The sequence below is a fragment of the Podarcis pityusensis genome, assembly GCF_964106645.2.
Source record: "Podarcis pityusensis genome assembly, chromosome: 16".
NCBI lineage: Eukaryota > Metazoa > Chordata > Lepidosauria > Squamata > Lacertidae > Podarcis > Podarcis pityusensis.
This window is the reverse complement of record NC_138041.1, coordinates 31,109,028-31,125,837: the sequence shown is the minus strand read 5'-3', so window position 1 is coordinate 31,125,837 and position 16,810 is coordinate 31,109,028. Positions and strand designations below refer to the sequence as shown.

General features: G+C 44.3%; 1 protein-coding gene across 3 annotated transcripts in view; it reads right to left on the bottom strand.

Annotated features, from left to right (window-relative positions):
* TANGO2 (transport and golgi organization 2 homolog) overlaps positions 1-16,810 on the bottom strand; it is a gene marked incomplete at its 5' end in the record, with an annotated part of 95,072 nt that overhangs the window by 38,935 nt on the left and 39,327 nt on the right. For 2 of the 3 annotated variants that reach the window (XM_080985244.1, XM_080985245.1), the window contains 3 exons: positions 1,023-1,137; positions 5,837-5,959; positions 12,184-12,272. In XM_080985244.1, the coding sequence (XP_080841370.1) occupies positions 1,023-1,137; positions 5,837-5,959; positions 12,184-12,272 (327 nt within the window). The remainder of the gene's footprint in view (positions 1-1,022; positions 1,138-5,836; positions 5,960-12,183; positions 12,273-16,810) is intronic. The other variant, XM_080985246.1, reaches the window with a different exon arrangement.

Sequence of the window (16,810 nt, the reverse complement as noted above, 5' to 3'; positions counted from 1 at the left end):
CTTCTAGAAAGGCTACTTCAAATCCAGGTTGAGGTCACCCTCTTGGGTTAATTAGAGCCTAGCAGAGCTCACTAGCACTCTGTCTCTGCTTTCTCCCAGGACCGCATTCTATATTCATTATGTGACTAATTCAGAAAGCCCCGCGAAGATCTACAGAACCATATGAAATGACACCTGAAGTGTGCTTGACTTCAGATCCACTCGGATTATTGGCAGTTCCCACTTGACACCTGGGATGTGCCATTTTACATTTCCAGGGAGCGACATCCTTGACTTCATCATTATCACCACATCTGTTTCTGCCTCTCGGTCCTTTCTCATTCAAGTTCTCCCTAGATGCCTGACCAGGTGAACAAAGCGAGCAGATTGCAGCCATTAGTTTGTAATAACTGTGAGATGGCACCGCGCTTCCTTCCTTATCCATGCCTACTCCTTTTAGTCATCTATGCAGCTTGCCTGGCAATCCCGTCTCCCTTCTCCACAACCGCAGTGTAGCGTGGGTAGGGAACCTCAAGCTCAGAGGGCAAATGTGGCCCTCCAGGCCTCCCTACCTGGCCCTCAGATCTCTCCCCAGGCCACACTTCCCACTGGCTCTGTTTCTAACCCCATAACGTTTTTGCCTGGCTGGAATATGTCCTGATAATGCCTCTGGCGTGCCTGGATGAAGGACAGAATATGGTTTGTGAGGGCATGTAGAAACTAGCCTACTGAATAAAGGTAAAATGTACATTCATTGCCCAGAGTAAACCCATTGAAATTAAGACTGCCATGTCCACCAGTTTCAATGGGGCTGCTATGAGTACAATTCAAGACTGCTACAACCCTAAATTTGTTCCTTAATAAAACAACGACAACAAGAACACAATTTCTTCATTAAAAAGGGGGTGGGGAAACAGAATAGGCTTTGCTCTGACACATACCCATGCTACAAACATTTAGTGCTATCCATTATATGAACCCCATTGGCCCTTGCTTTTTCCTCCCCCTTTGCTGCCTTAGCTGTGAAGTTTTTATATACTTACTTCAAGTCTGCTGCTATTAAATTAAATCCATTGTAAAGGTGTCCTTCTAAGGCCACTTTCTTCAAGTAAGAATAACTGTCCAGATCTGAAGTCAAAAAATTTGTCACGAGGGCACCTGCAAAGTGGGAGAAAGGGGGGGGGGGTTAGATGCTGGTAGAATGCTTTCCAATGAGGAAAACGGACATTTCCCCCCTCACTGGGCTAGCTCAACCAAGTGGCAGAAATGAATAAGATTTCTGACTCACTGTAGTCAAGGACATAGCATGGAAACAGATTTACGTAAGTTTGATCAATTGTGTACCAGGCTCACCGTTAATAAGCGACCTTTATATGATCATTTTTTTTTGAAGGCTTTTCAAATGTTTTATGCCCCCCTCTGAGACAAATTTCACAAATAATACCAACCCCATCAAAGCATCCTTTTATTTCCCGCAAGTCAGTAATGCTACACAATTAAGATCATTGCAAATCGGCTGTAGCAGACCCACCACTTAATACCTCCAATTAATAATGCGGTGGATCCTCTCCCGCTAACTGCCCTCAATTAAATATAGTGCACCCACCTCACAGTACACCAATTACATGAATTTCTACAATTTACCACAGATTATCTGGCGGGGGATTTGTGTGAGGGAAAACTTAATGATTTAGAGTCTCAGGCAGGAGCTGATCAAACAAACAAGAAACGTTTCATTAAATAAAAAGAAGTTTATGAAACGAAGCGGGTCAGGAAATGCGTTCTTTCAGGTTGAAGTTAACTTATTTAATTATGTCTCAGGCTTAAACATAATACTATTGGCACAACTCTTCTTCAGTTACTAAAAATCAGGTGTTACACTTCAGATGGTAAATGTTCAGGTTTCTAGAATAGAGGGTACTCAGTTTCTGTCACCTAGATATTACAATTAAATACTTTCAGCACCATACAGATTCCTTCACAGCTTAATCCTTTGGTTCATGAGGTCTTCTAAATGGTATTACAGACCCAGGGGATCCCCTCACCCCTTGTTACTGGTTTGGGAGTCTTCAGTACCTAGAAGAACTCTTCCCTCCTGACTCTACTGAGACCCAGGTAGCCTGTATTCCCACAAGATCTACCTTTCCTGGCTCAGACTCAGCCCTCTCAGGACACTCCGGCCTGTATACCTTCCCCAGACCCTCAACCCGGTCTCCCTATCCAAGCTGCGAGGCTCCATCCTCTCGCTATGGTTAGTCCTCCTCAGTGTGAATGCTTAACTTCCCTCAGAACCAGTTCTCCTGAACTCACTCCCTAACTCCCAACTCCAACCAAACCCTATTTCTTAACCTGAACCTTTGCCCCTCCTCAAAACCAAGCCTAACCTCTCATCTTAAATCCAGCCTTGTCTACCCCCCTCCCTCAGAAACTCCTTTTATATTCCACCCCCCAAATGCTGTTCCTCCCCACTCTGTGGCTAGCTGACTCCGTAGCCAAACAGAGAGAGGCTCCAGCCTACTCTGGAGGGGAGACTACATCACCAGACTGTGGTCTGGCTCTATTGTCCGTCAGACAGTATTTCAAGCAATGCTGGGAACGCAGAGCTAAACCCAGCTCCCCAGGATGTGGGCAGGCATAATATATGCAGAAACGCTGAGAAACGCAATTAAGATATGCTCTATTCTCGGTACACATCACATTTTTAATGTGATCTTGCAAAAATTGCAATGGAGAACTGGTGGCTAGAGAAAAGACTTTCTCCCTTTCTCTTAAGAGTAGAACTGGGGGGCGTCTCATGGAGCTGGGTATTGGAAGATTCAGGACAACCAGGAGTAAGTACCCCTTTACACAGAGCATTGCTAAATGATTAAATTCTCTCCCACAAAATGTAGCGATGGCCACCAACTTGGTTGACTTTAAAAGATGGTTAGACAGATTCATGGAGGGCAAGCCTATCAGTTGTCCTGCTATCAGAAGTCCTGCTTTGTGGGCTTCCATTGGGGGCTGGTCACTGTGAGAACAGGTTGATGGATAAGATGGGCCTTTGGCCTTACCCAGCAGCCACTTCTGATGTTAGAAGTTAGAAGCCTTGACATTCTCTAAGTCCTACCGCCATGGTTACGTATGGCAGGAACATTGGAAGCCGGCTAATACCGATCAGTCTATGCACCGAATTCAACTAAATAGTTGCACTAGTGGGAGCCAGAGCAACCAGACCCATTAATGCAATAGGGTTCCCTTCCCTCTTCCTCCTGAGCCCCCCTCCATCAGTTTGGGTGTGTGTGTGTGTCAGAAGCATCCCCAGAGCAGTGCTTGGAGGGAGGAGAGCGAAGATTGTTCCATCTAGGAAGCAGAAAGGTTTGCCCTGATGGAACCGTCACAATCATGAGACATTGAATTCCATCCTGTATATCCAACTAAATCAGGGCAGCCCAAATTTTCATACCAAGTGGGCTGCAACTTTGACACAGAATCTGTGGGCCATATACTGCCTTGTCGCGTGGGGGAGTGAGGCCAAAATTTGGTCCAGACCTTGTGCTGCCTTCCCAAAGCTGGCAAAGGGAGGCGAGAGGCTCTAGCCGGCTCCTGGAGCCTTGCCTCCACTTTCCCAAAGCTGGGAAACCGCTAACTAGCCTTGGTAAAGGAGACAGAAGGACTCTAGGACCCTGTCAAAGCCTCACACCTATTTCACAAAGCCCAGCACCTCGCTTACCCAGCTTTGGGAAGGCAGAGCAAGGGCTTGGAGGGCGTCAAATGTTGCCAAGGGCTGCAAAAGAAGGTCTTGAGGGTTGCATGCAGTGCTTGGGGCATGCTTTGGACCACCCTGACCCAAATCCTACTATTCCCTATTTCTAACTGGCAGTGGTTCTCTAGGAGCTCAGGAAAATGCTTTCCCTATTACCTGGTTTGTAACTGGAAATGCCAGATTCAGAACAGATTCAGTACCACTGAGTTACAGATCCTCCTGCAAAGAAGCAGTTTCTGCCTAGTTTCAAGCCTTTTGAACAGGAAACAAAAGTGATACCACTATACTACCTAAATTGAAGCTTCAATCCTGCTTCAGCTTTAGGTATCCAAACATAGGGATAACCCAGCTTTCCAGAGGCCACTGAATTATTCCAAAACAATGGGTTCCCAAGACAGTTAAATGCTATTAATTGTTCTACCAAAATCCCGGCTGGCTGGAACACTAGCATTATCATCAATAGAAGCAACCTAGTAATTACAAGCCCATCACTTTAATATGTAACATATCTAAGGATTTTCTGGCTACAGTTGGAAGCATAAGCCTATAGAAATAACATTATTTTCAAAGTAGCAGGCAGGTTTTTAAGAGCAGAATTTTTAAAGCAGTTGTGTGTTGTTGTTGTTGTGGCTTGTTGTTGTTTTTAAGAGGAACAGCACCACTTTCAACTAACTTGATGTAACCCTGGGAGCTGATGCATGCCATTTCCAAACATGAAATATGTGTATCCTAGTATTATTAGTAGTAGTATATTGCCTTTCATCTATAGATTTCAGTGTGGTTCGCAACATAAAAATGCAAGCAGAAATTGGAATGTGACTTTGTAAACACTGCAAAGACTGACCAAAGGAAGATAAGAATTAACTCTCCCAGCACACCAGGTCCGAGACAATAATGATTATGAAGGACTACACAAGTGAAATGGATTTTATATTTTTAAGAAATAACCGAGGCACTGTTGGTAAGGAGGCAATGATGGTCGGCTGTAAGAATGGACAACAACAAGTGAAGGATGAAATGGATATTAACGAAGAGATGATGTGGCTACAGGAGGAAAAGATGGACATATGTTTGTAACAGGAGCGGAGAACCTGATTTTTTTAAAAAAAGAAATTGTATTAAATTAAAGTAATTCGGTTTGATTTGTAAAAAAACATTGGAAAACTAATAAAAATAATTGGGGGGGGGGGGGAACAACCATAAAATGCAAGCTAAAAACGCATAAGAAAAACAACTTTTCACTGCAAGCTAGCCCATAATGCCTGTGGCAGCAATACTGCATGAGTGCATCCTATAATCTGATGGGAGTACCCCAAACACACTGGAAGATGGAGGGAAAGAAGAACTGAGTTTGAAGTGAGCATATGAACCAGTGGTACAGAGCACATGGTCTGCATGCATCAGCTCCTAGGTGTAATATCTGTCATCTCCAGTTAAGCCACCCCTGGCAAGGGAGACCTGGGAAAGATCTCCGCCCCAGACTCTGGAGAATTGCTACTGACATTGACAGTGAGTAGCAGTGGCGTAGCGTGGGTTGTCAGCACCCGGGGCAAGGCAAGTAATTTGCGCCCCCTAACCCGTGGATTTGCGCCCCCTAACCCTAACCCCCAGATGTTGCGCCCGGTGCAGCCGGCCCCCCCTGCACCCCCCACGCTACGCCACTGGTGAGTAGGGTCAGCTAGACCAACAATCTGTCTCCATACAAAGAGATCTTCTGGATCTATACTGGAGGGGCAGGGGGTTGAAAGAGAAGATTCTGGTTTAGTAAGGGAGAGGGAACACAGGAAGCTGCCTTACACAGAATCCATTCAGCTCAATAGTGTTGACTCTGACTGGCAGCAACTCTCCAGGATTTCATTGGGGGCTCTCTTCCAGTCTAATCGGGAGATGCTGGGACCTTCTGTGTGCAAAGCAGGTGTTCTACCACTGAGTCATGGCTGTTCTAGGTTTGGAAACACCGCAACAGAATATATGACGGTAGTAAGGGCAGTGCTACTGCAGTTTGTGTGATTCACTTTCGACTGCAGGATTTACAGCTGAAGAATCTGCATATTAAGGGAACTTCCAGGAATGTTCATGTAACCCAGTCCCCTCTCGTTTCCATATACATACCTCTTCCTTTTGCATTCTTGTCTATCTTTGGCTGCATGTAGTTCGTCAGGGCTGCCAATTTACCTTTCTTGCTGATTCCAAGCCACGTCCCGCCTTCTTTTCCTTCCTCCATATCCAAACCTGCTAAAAACATTTTTTTTGTTTAGACAAACCTACCCAAATACTTAGAATGGTTAATGTGTGTTTTAATCTGTTTTCAGTTTGCCACTGATTTTAATTTTTTGAATGCTTCAACTTACTGTTTTTCATTGCTTTTATTGAACATTTCATCTTTTTCGTAGATCGTGTTGCGGTTTGCTTGTTTGTTTTCCATTCAAGCAGTGTGCAAATTTTATGAAATTTTAAAAATACACAGTAACAAAAGTAATAAAGTAAGCAGCATTTTTAAAAAATCTAAAAGGTGTCTTTGGTCTCTGTTCAAGAGCTTCATACTTTCATATCCTTCAACATTTCAGATGTGAAAACATGAGGGGCATGCCCAGTTCCAGGGTTGAGAGTGTTCCTTAGAAGAACACTGCCTGATTTGGCTCTCAGTGGGTTTTAAAGTGTCCCAGGAGGTAGGTTAGGTGGAAAAGTAGTGACTGGCCCAAGGTTACCTAGTGAAGAGTAATGGATGAGCAGAGATCTGAAGCTGAGTTTTTCCCAGCCTTAGTCTGATACTCTAAGCCAGCCTTTCTCAACCGTGGATTCCCATATAGTGTTGGACTACAACTCCCTAGCTTCACTGCCCACTGGATCTGCTACCTACGGATGATGGGAGTTTTAGTCCAACAACATCTGGGGACCCAGGGTTAAGAAAGGCTGCTCTAATCCAAGGGTGAGGAACCCCAGGCCTGGGGGCCAAATGCATCCTTCAAGGCCTCTCTGTCAGGCCTTTGGGACCCTTCTTAGGTCACACCTCCTCCCCCCAAGCCATACTCCTCACTGCCTCTGCTTTCAGCCCTCCTTGAGTTCTGCCTTTTCGCAAACATCTCCCATTATCCTGGACCATTGGTTATGCTGACTGGGTGTGATGGGTGTTCATGGAATCAAATAACTGTGGGAAGGGACACCAAGAGTTCTCTAGTCCAACCCCCTGCAATGCAGGAATCTCAACTAAAGCATCAACGACAGGCAGCCACCCAGCCTCTGATTAAAAACCTCCAATAAAAGAGAGCCCACCACTTCTGGAAGGAGTTGGTTCCACTGTTGAACAGCTCTTATTGTCAAAAACTTCTTCCTGATGTTTAGTTGGAATCTCCTTTCTTGTAATTTGAATCCACTGGTTTGGGTCCTACCCTCTAGATATTTGAGTATAGCTATCGAAGGATGATCGCCGAAGAATTGATGCTTTTGAATTCTGGTGCTGGAGGAGACTCTTGAGAGTCCCATGGACTGCAGGAAGATCAAACCTATCCATTCTGAAGGAAATCAGCCCTGAGTGCTCACTGGAAGGACAGATCCTGAAGCTGAGGCTCCAATACTTTGGCCACCTCATGAGAAGAGAAGACTCCCTGGAAAAGACCCTGATGTTGGGAAAGATTGAGGGCACAAGGAGAAGGGGACAACAGAGGACGAGATGGTTGGACAGTGTTCTCGAAGCTACCAGCATGAGTTTGACCAAACTGCGGGAGGCAGTGGAAGACAGGAGTGCCTGGCGTGCTCTGGTCCATGGGGTCACAAAGAGTAGGACACGACTAAACAACAACAACAAATCCTGTCTCCTGGAGAAGAGAGGGGGAAGTTGCGGATTGATTATGCCTGTGGGAGAGAGTGAAGAGATTTAAAACACCGCCGCTCTGACCCTGGAAACGGGCTGCTAGTAGGACTGACGTCTTTTGGAATGTTCATTGACAGTGTTTAGAACGTTCATTGACAGTTAGTTAAACAAGAGAAATACATTGTTTCTACTGTCTCTGGCTGCTTTAAAAAGGAGTAAAAGTAACTGAAAATTGAAACTAATTTGAAACTAATTTTGGATTGTTGAAAAGAGGATACTATTGACTATTACAAATAGAAACTGTTTCCCCCTAGTGGAAGCCTTTGAAACCGGTTGTTTTACAAGAGCTGGGCTAGGGGAATTTCCAGCTGCAAGTTAAAAACCGTGAGACTCTGGGACTGACCTTGAATCTTTTAAGTGTTATGGTAAATGGAAGAGGAAAAACAGACTAGTCAACTGCTGACAAAACATTAAGGTCTGGGAGGACTTGGCAACAATCCAGAAGAGGTCCATCATCAGCCCCCCCTGCTCCTTCTGTTGCTGCCTTTGTACCAGCATATTTAAAACCAAGAAGAATGTTGACAGAAGAGGCTTTAGCAGCTGCATTATATAAGATAAATGACTCATTGGATCAGCTTAACAGGAAAATGGACACGATAAATGCGAAAATGGATGATTCAATCACTAACATCAACCTAAATACAGAAAGTATAAACAATACCAATACAGAAACCACCCAGAAATTGATACAGGAACCTACTTTGATACGGCAAACTGCGGAGGAAGCCAGGGAAAAAGCTGTTGTTGCTGAATGTAAAGTAACACAACTGGAGAGAAAGAGAAAGAGAGCCCCAGCCCTACAGAGGCAATTTGATGAACATAAGTTGATGCTTGCTATGACTGAACTTAAAGGAAAACAGACGAATTTGAGGATTAGAGTTCACCTTTGGTGGACATGCCCAAGGATTAAGACACTTTGGGAGATGATTTATAACGAAATGAAAAAGGTATTTAAATATACCCTTTTGAAGAAGCCAGAGGCCTTTCTCCTGGGCATGGTCGGCCAATTGGTGTTAAAGAAGGATAAAACTTTTTCCACGTATGCAACAATAGCAGCAAGAATACTCATTGTGAAGTACTGGAAGACACAAGATTTATCTATTTGGGAAGAATGGCAGATGAAGTTGATGGACTATATGGAATTGGCGGAAACGACTGGCAGAAATCCGAGACCAGGGAGAAGAGTCGGTGGAAGAAGACTGGAAAAAGTTTAAGACTATTTATAGAAATACTGTAAAAATAATGAATGTAAGAAAAATGTTGGAATGAAGTTATATGGCTCTAGTAGAAATGCTATAAGGAATTAAGTATAAATAGATTAATAGAGTATTAAAGGGAAAAATATGGTCAGAATATGTTAAGATAATTATAGGATAGAAAGAGAGGAAGATGGAAAGGAATTGCTGGAACAATTAACAGAAGTGGAATACAAAAAGGGAGGTGTGAGGAGGTCGTGGAAATAAGGGAATGAAAGATAAGATATTGAAATTGTTTTGTGTGTTAAATGGTTTGTGTCTTATTTTGTTATGCTTTTTTTTGTTTTGTCTATTTTGTTGTGTTTAAACGGTTGAAAATTAATAAATATTATTTTTTAAAAAAAGAAGGGGGAAAAAAAGAACAACAAATCCTGTCTCCTCTCAGTCTCTTCTTTTCTTCTTTTCCTGGCTAAACATACCACAACTCCTTCAACCATTCCTCATAAGGTTTGGTTTCCAGGCCCTTGATCGCCTTAGCTGCCCTCCGCTGCACACATTCCAGATAGTCAATATCCATTTTAAATTGTGGCCCCCAGAAACAGCAACATCTGGACACCCAATGGTTTCCCATCCCAGTGGTAGAGGAAGGTCAGAATGATCTTCCCCTCTGCCCTCTGCCAACCTGCTGCATTTCCATGCTGGTTGTGGAGGAAAGTGGGTTCCCCCATAGAATGATCCGTTCTTCCCTCCTTCCTCTTCCAGCTCTGATCATTCATCCGCATGGAGTTCCCTGTTGCCTATGGGCTACCAGGCAAGTACCATATTTTTTGTTCTATAGGACGCAACTTTTCCCCTCCAAAAATTAAGGGGAAATGTGTGTGCGTCCTATGGAGCGAATGCAGGCTCCTTGGCTTCAGCGATAGTAACGCGAAGCCACCGAAGCTCAGATGGAGCGTTCCCTCCACGCTCCGGAGGCTTCGCATTGCTTCCGCTGAAGCCTGGAGAGCGAGAGGGGTCGGTGCACACTGACCCCTCTCGCTCTCCAGGTTTCAGGGATAGCCACCTGAAGCCTTTGGAGCACAGCACAAGTTCCCGCTGCACTCCGCAGGCTTCAGGTTCCTTTCGCTGAAGCCAGGAGAGTCTTGCTCCAGCGAAAGGAACCTGAAGCCTCCGGAGCGCAGTGGGAACTCAGGCTTCAGGGATAGCTGCCTGAGGCCTCCGGAGGCTTCGGGTTCCTTTTGCTGAAGCCGGGAGAGCAAGACTCTCCCGGCTTCAGCAGAGAGAGAGAGCTGCGCAGCGCCCCTTCAGCCAAGTGGGAGGAGAAATGGAAGGGGCTCTGTTTCTCCTGCCGCTTCACTGAAGGGGCGCTGAGCAGAGAGGGGGAGATTTTTTTTTCTTGTTCTCCCCCTCTAAAACAAGGTGCGTCCTATGGTTGGGTGCGTCCTATAGAGCGAAAAATACAGTAAATACAAGGCTGCATAAAGGCAGAAATGATGCAAAACCATTTTACTGCACTTACTTTCCACACCGGCCCCCCACCGGCCCAGTATGTCTGGTTTTATTTGAGACAAAAAAGGCAGGTGTTATTAATTCAAAGGGTGTTATTCACACAAGAAATGAAACCTAGACCACTAACACCCTTGAGAATATTTCAAGGCACTATTGCCTCAAAAATGAAGAAAAAAGAAAAAGAAAAATAGGCAGGGAAAAGCTTAAACAGGATCAACAACAACACATCAAAAAGTGGGTTCAGCATCTCCCCACTTTGCTACAGCCTGGTGCCTGGTTAAAATTCAGATTTCAGCATCAAAGTGTACCACTCCACACACACACACCCTTTGCATTTGTATAAAAATGGGAGTGGGGAAGTTTGCAGCATACCCTGCAAGAATTTGGAATGAGTGAGAGACTTTCAGAAAGTAAAAGGAACTGCAGTGCAGAGAGAGTGATTTATCCTTACAATTCTTCCTGCCAATGACAACAACATCAAGCATAAAAGAAAAATCTTTGCACCGTCAAAAGATTTTAAAGCTATGCTTTGCCTGCCTGTGTCTCATTTTTATTTATGTGCCTAGCGAGGCTTATGCTTCAGTTTGGCTAGGCAGAGAAAATATGTTTTTGGTTTTCTTTGAAAGAGAGGCAGAGCATTAAGTGAACAAAAAGGTTGGTTAACTTTTTAAAAAGTCACCAGGTAGAAGGTTGGTAGAGTTGCTTTCGGTAAAATGCAAACTGACAAAAGGCAAAGAACAACACACTTTCTCTTTAACCCCAAGCTATTAAACTATTTTTGAAGACACTTGTCTCCTAGCCAAAACTGAGGGCTTGAAAAATGGGATATCGGACCACATTTATGGGAGAGCAAAATGCATTTCTGTTACGATTTAACTATGGCTCAAATCACTCGATTTCAATGAAAATGGCAGATGAAAATGATGGACTACATGGAATTGGCGGAAATGACTGGCAGAATCCGAGACCAGGGAGAAGAGTCGGTGGAAGAAGACTGGAAGAAATTTAAAGACTATTTACAGAAATATTGCAAAATTAATGAATGTTAGAATGATGTTGGATTGAAGTTAAGTGGTTTCTAGCTGTAATGTTAAAAGAACATGGAAAAATTGGATTTTCAATAGGTCAAAACTTAATGTTATAATATATTAAGATTAAAGATTAGGATAAAACAAGGAGGGAAAGGAATTGCTGAACTAATAAATTGAACTGGAATACAAAAAAGGGAGGCATGAGGAGGTCCGGGAAACAAGTAAATGAAAGATAAGGGATGAAAAGATGGAATTGTTTTTAATTGTTTTGTTTGCATTTTGTATTTTTCTTTTCTCGATTTTTCTTTTTCTTATCAATGTAATCTTTTTTTGAAACTTTAATAAATATCATTAAAAAAAACAAAAAACAACAACAAATCACTCGATTTGAGGTGTCAAATTAAAACACTGTTGTGAAAGTTGTAAAAACAAAGACAAACCACCACAACCACAACCGCCAGCAATAAAAGCAACATTTCCGAAGACCTCGCCTGTAATAAGAATGCAGGGGTCTTTGAGAGGCATCTGAAATATCACATCACAGCCCAGCTTACAGATGATAGGTGCCCATTCCAAAACTCACTTCACATAAATTTATAGTCAAAAGCAAAGAGAGAGAAAAATTAGCATCAGCATGGTGTAGTGATTAAAGTTTTGGACTAGAACCTTGGAGACCTGGGTTCAAATCCGCCAGCTCAGCCTTGAAACTCACTGAGTGATCTTGGGACAGTCACCATCTCTTAGCTTTGCTTAGCCTATCTCACAGGGTTGCTGTGAGGATGAAAGGGGAGAGGGGAGACCATGTACATAAATGCAACATATGAATAATTACTCAAGGAGAATGTTACGTACCGCTGAGGATCTCACTGCTGCCGTCCCAGAAGTCAGCTGATTTTGACGGTCTGTGATAAAATTCATCTCTGTTAGCTGCTAAGATAAGCCTGGAGGATGAGAACAGGAAAGCATGGTTGCCATGGATAATGTGAATAATGTTAGACATAGGAGCATTGTTGGCCCACCTAGAGGATCCTTCAACAATACAGTGGTACCTTGGTTCTCAAACGCCTTGGTACTCAAACAACCTGGACCCCAAACACTGCAAACCCAGAAGCAAGTGTTCCAGTTTGCGAACTTTTTTCGGAAGCCGAACATGGTTCGTTTTGAGTGTTACGCTTCTGATTTGAGTGCCACACTTCCATTTTGAGTGTTATGCTGAGGTCTGTCTGTTTTTGCCATTTATTTTGCGTTTTTGTGGCTCTTTTTTGTTGTTTTTGTGACTGTGTGGAACCCAGTTCAGCTACTGATTGATTGATTGTGGGACTGAAGTACATCGTTTATTGCTTTCGTTTTATGGATCCATGGTCTCGTTAGTAAAATTAGTAAAATTCATGTTAAACTGCTGTTTTAGGAGTTGTTTTTAAAAGTCTGGAACGTATTAGTCCATTTTGCATTACCTTCTATGGGAAAACATGCCTTGGTTTTGGAACGTCTTGGTTTTGGAACGGACTTCTGGAACTGATTAAGTTAGAGAACCAAGGTACCAATGTATGCAAAATAAACAACATTAAAACCCCACTGCATTTCCATCTAAAGACATTGCACATGGCAATGGTCCAACAGCTTCTTATAAGAGGGAAACACTGCTGACCCATAAAGTCATGGAGGAAGGACAAGACAACATGGACTGCCTCACATGCAATGTTAACCATGGCTTCATGCTATGCAGACAAGCCTTAGTAAGACCCAGCAAAGCAAACCGTAGGTTATGAAGCTGGCTTGCTCAATCAAACATGTTGTATGCCAGGATGCCTGGTTTGCACTAATGTTAAGCCCAGTTTCTTTGAAATGGCAAAGGAACTTGGTAGAAATTCTCCTCCTCCTGGGGAAGGGAGAGCACATACCTGATGCTTAGCTTGGGCTCAGTAAGGCTCATCCACGATACACTCAACTATGGCCTAGTGCTACATGTGAACTAGTCCTGTCCTTCTTGCTGGGCTCTTTAAGGCTCACACAGTTTGCTCCATTGACAACTGGCTGACATGGATTGCAGGTAGTCTTTGCAAACAAAAGCCAAGCTATACTTGAACCCATGCAGCCTAAATGAAAGAGCTCTTACTGCTGCAAACCAACATTATCCAAAATCCTAAGAGTCATCAATCATGGACCACAGATATTTTGATGATGGAAACAGAGGCAACACTTGAGGAAGACGGGGTGGTGGGTGGGGAGAAGTTGCCCCTTGGCTTGTGTGTCAAGTCTCCAGGTGCAATACAAGTGGGTGGGTGCAGGGGGACGGAGCCAATTTTGCTTTGTGATTTACTGGTTCGATTTTACCACTTTTGAATTTTACAGGAAGAGCAATATACAGTGGTACCTCGGGTTACAGACACTTCAGGTTACAGACTCCGCTAACCCAGAAATAGTACCTCGGGTTAAGAACTTTGCTTCAGGATGAGAACAGAAATTGTGCTCTGCTGGTGCGGCAGCAGCAGGAGGCCCCATTAGCTAAAGTGGTGCTTCAGGTTAAGAACAGTTTCAGGTTAAAACAGACCTCCAGAACGAATTAAGTTCTTAACCCAAGGTAAAAGGTAAAGGGGCCCCTGACCATTAGGTCCAATCGTGGCCGACTCTGGGGTTGCAGCACTCATCTCGCTTTATTGGGAGCCAGCGTACAGCTTCCAGGTCATGTGGCCAGCATGACTAAGCCGCTTCTGGTGAACCAGAGCAGTGCACGGAAACGTCATTTACCTTCCCGCCAGAGCAGTACCTATTTATCTACTTGCACTTTGACGTGCTTTCGAACTGCTAGGTTGGCAGGAGCAGGGACTGAGCAATGGGAGCTCACTCTGTCGCGGGGATTCGAACCACCAACCTTCTGATCGGCAAGTCCTAGCCTCTGTGGTTTAACCCACAGCTCCACCTGCGTCCCTAACCCAAGGTACCACTGTATAAATAAGTGATTATTCTTTAGGAGCACCTTTATCATCCTCTGGCTAGCTGACTGGTTCTACACAATGAATGATTATTCCTGTTAACAAACGAAATGGCCTGTGTTCAGTGCGTAAGTACTAAAAGGCAGGTGTGCACACACAGAGACACAGACAGACAGAGACAAGAGACAGACAGAGTAAAGATAGCATTTATTTGAAAGACAGGCATTCAAACTAGCTGCTTCAGGTGGGAAGCAGCAAAGCCATCTATTCAGCTGGGATCTGTTGCTATTTGGCTCCTCTCCTCCCAGAACTGCCACCTCCCCATGCTATTCTACTAGCTCATTAACATGGAACACAGGTGCAAGCTCTCTCCACACATGTACCACACGTGAAAGATTGTGTGCACTGGTTGATTTGTACAAATGCTGAATGTTGCCTGTACACAACCAAACGAGTGTGCAGTTCATCTACCCACATACACAGATTGTACTCTTGCTGAATGTACCATATGAGCTCCCATTATGCAGTTTCCCTACGGAACAAGAACTGAAGCAAGAGAGGTATCGACAAGGGCAGTCTTCTCCAAATTGGTGACCTCCAGATGTTCTTGAACTCCATCAGTCCTGACCTGCATGACCACCTGGTCCACGGATGATGGGAGCTTAGGCCCAACAGCATCTGGAGCACCATGGGTTCCCCATCCTTGCATTAGGGGGTTGGAGGATGTGACTTATAAGCAGGCACAACTCCGCTCCTAAGCACTTGGTGAATAAAAGGAGGTCTTTTAATAGGAAGAGAGACTGGGAGAGGTTGTGTGGCAATTCAATATGCAGCTGAACCCATAAGACATCTAGAGTAAGGCAGCAGGGTCATTTCTCTTGAAGACATACAGAAACACAATTTTTTGAATTCAGAAACCAAGGAAGAGGATAGCATAAGAGCAGTCGATATGGGCAGCAATCCTCCAAGGAGAACAGAATCCATATATTTCAGCTCTTTGAGCTCCCAGTTTCACTCAACTACTAAAGCAAAGAAGGATGCTTTGGGTATTTGCTTTTGGAGTTCATTCTAATGCCCACTGGAAGAGCAGTCAGCTTCTCGCCATTATTGATGGAGCAGATCTAAAAAGTTCAGGAAGCCACAAGCCACTCCTTTGAATAAAGGCACAAAACATAATAAAAAGTCCCTATAATCTCATTTAAAGAGTTTTCAGAAGTCTCTCTCTCTCTCTCTCTCTCTCTCTCTCTCTCTCTCTCTTTGTGTGTGTTTGTGTAGTCTACCACCAAAATCTCACAGCCCATCTACAGTGATTTTGCCTTGTATAAATATATACAGATAAGCCTCAAGCATAATGGAAATATGTATCATGTTGCTCAATATTAGCAGTTAATCAGAACCAACCATCAAGGTCTTCTAAACATATTATGCACAAACAGATACAGCTTTGGCTTGTAGTTAGGGAACTGTTCTTAGCTATCAACATAATTCAGTGTGCCAGGAACGGCAGCAGCCTGATGGACAGAAATAGTTTTTGTAATGTGCCATGATGAGCATGTAGCTCAGGGATTTACTTCCTGTGTATCATCTCCCAATCTAACCACAGCTATGCAAAGGCACCCATAGCCCAGTCTTAGGAACACCCATGACCATAACTAGCAACACCACCTTCTGGTCTTTCTTCCCCAAATGGTCATCAGTCCTTGCTTGGAGCTGATGGCCAGGCCTATCAGAACTACAGAAGCTCCTACCAAGGTGGAGGACTGGCCCTATCATTGGGCAAATTGGAACAGCCACCACATTCAACAGATGTGTGTGTTGGGTGGTGGTGGTGGCGGCTGTACCAACAGCTCTCTCCCTCCTCTCCAAGGTCATTCTTTTTAAGTCTCCCCAACACAGACAGATCAAGCACCACAAGTACTTACTTACAGGTAGATGCAGCCAAAAAAGCGGGGAAGAGCGTGTAAACCCAGAGGATGCACTATACCTTACAGGAAATAGTTATCTCTGCCCCACCTCAGTTATTTGGGTTTGGGGAGTTTGTATCTAAAAGGTAAAAGGTAAAGGACCCCTGGACAGTTAAGTCCAGTCAAAGGCGACTATGGGGTTGTGGCACTCATCTCACTTTCCAAGGCCGAGGGAGCCAGCATCTGTCCACAGACAGCTTTCCGAGTCATGTGGCCAGCAGGGCTAAACCGCTTCTGGCGCAACAGAACACCACGATGGAAACCAGAGTGCATGGAAACGCCATTTACCTTCCCGCTGCAGTGGTACCTATTTATCTACTTGCACTGGCGTGCTTTCGAACTGCTGGGTTGTCAGGAGCTGGGACAGAGCAATGGGAGCTCACACTGTCACACAGATTCGAACTGCCGAACCGCTTCTGATCGGCAAGCCCAAGAGGCTCAGTGGTTTAGACCACAGCACCACCCATGTCAGAGTCTGCTCCTTGGACAAGGCAGCATGGATTTTGCAGTGCCAAAAACCAGTGGTGTAATGCAAGCGTTGGGAACTGCATCTGACAACAAGAAGAAAAAAGTTCCTCACAC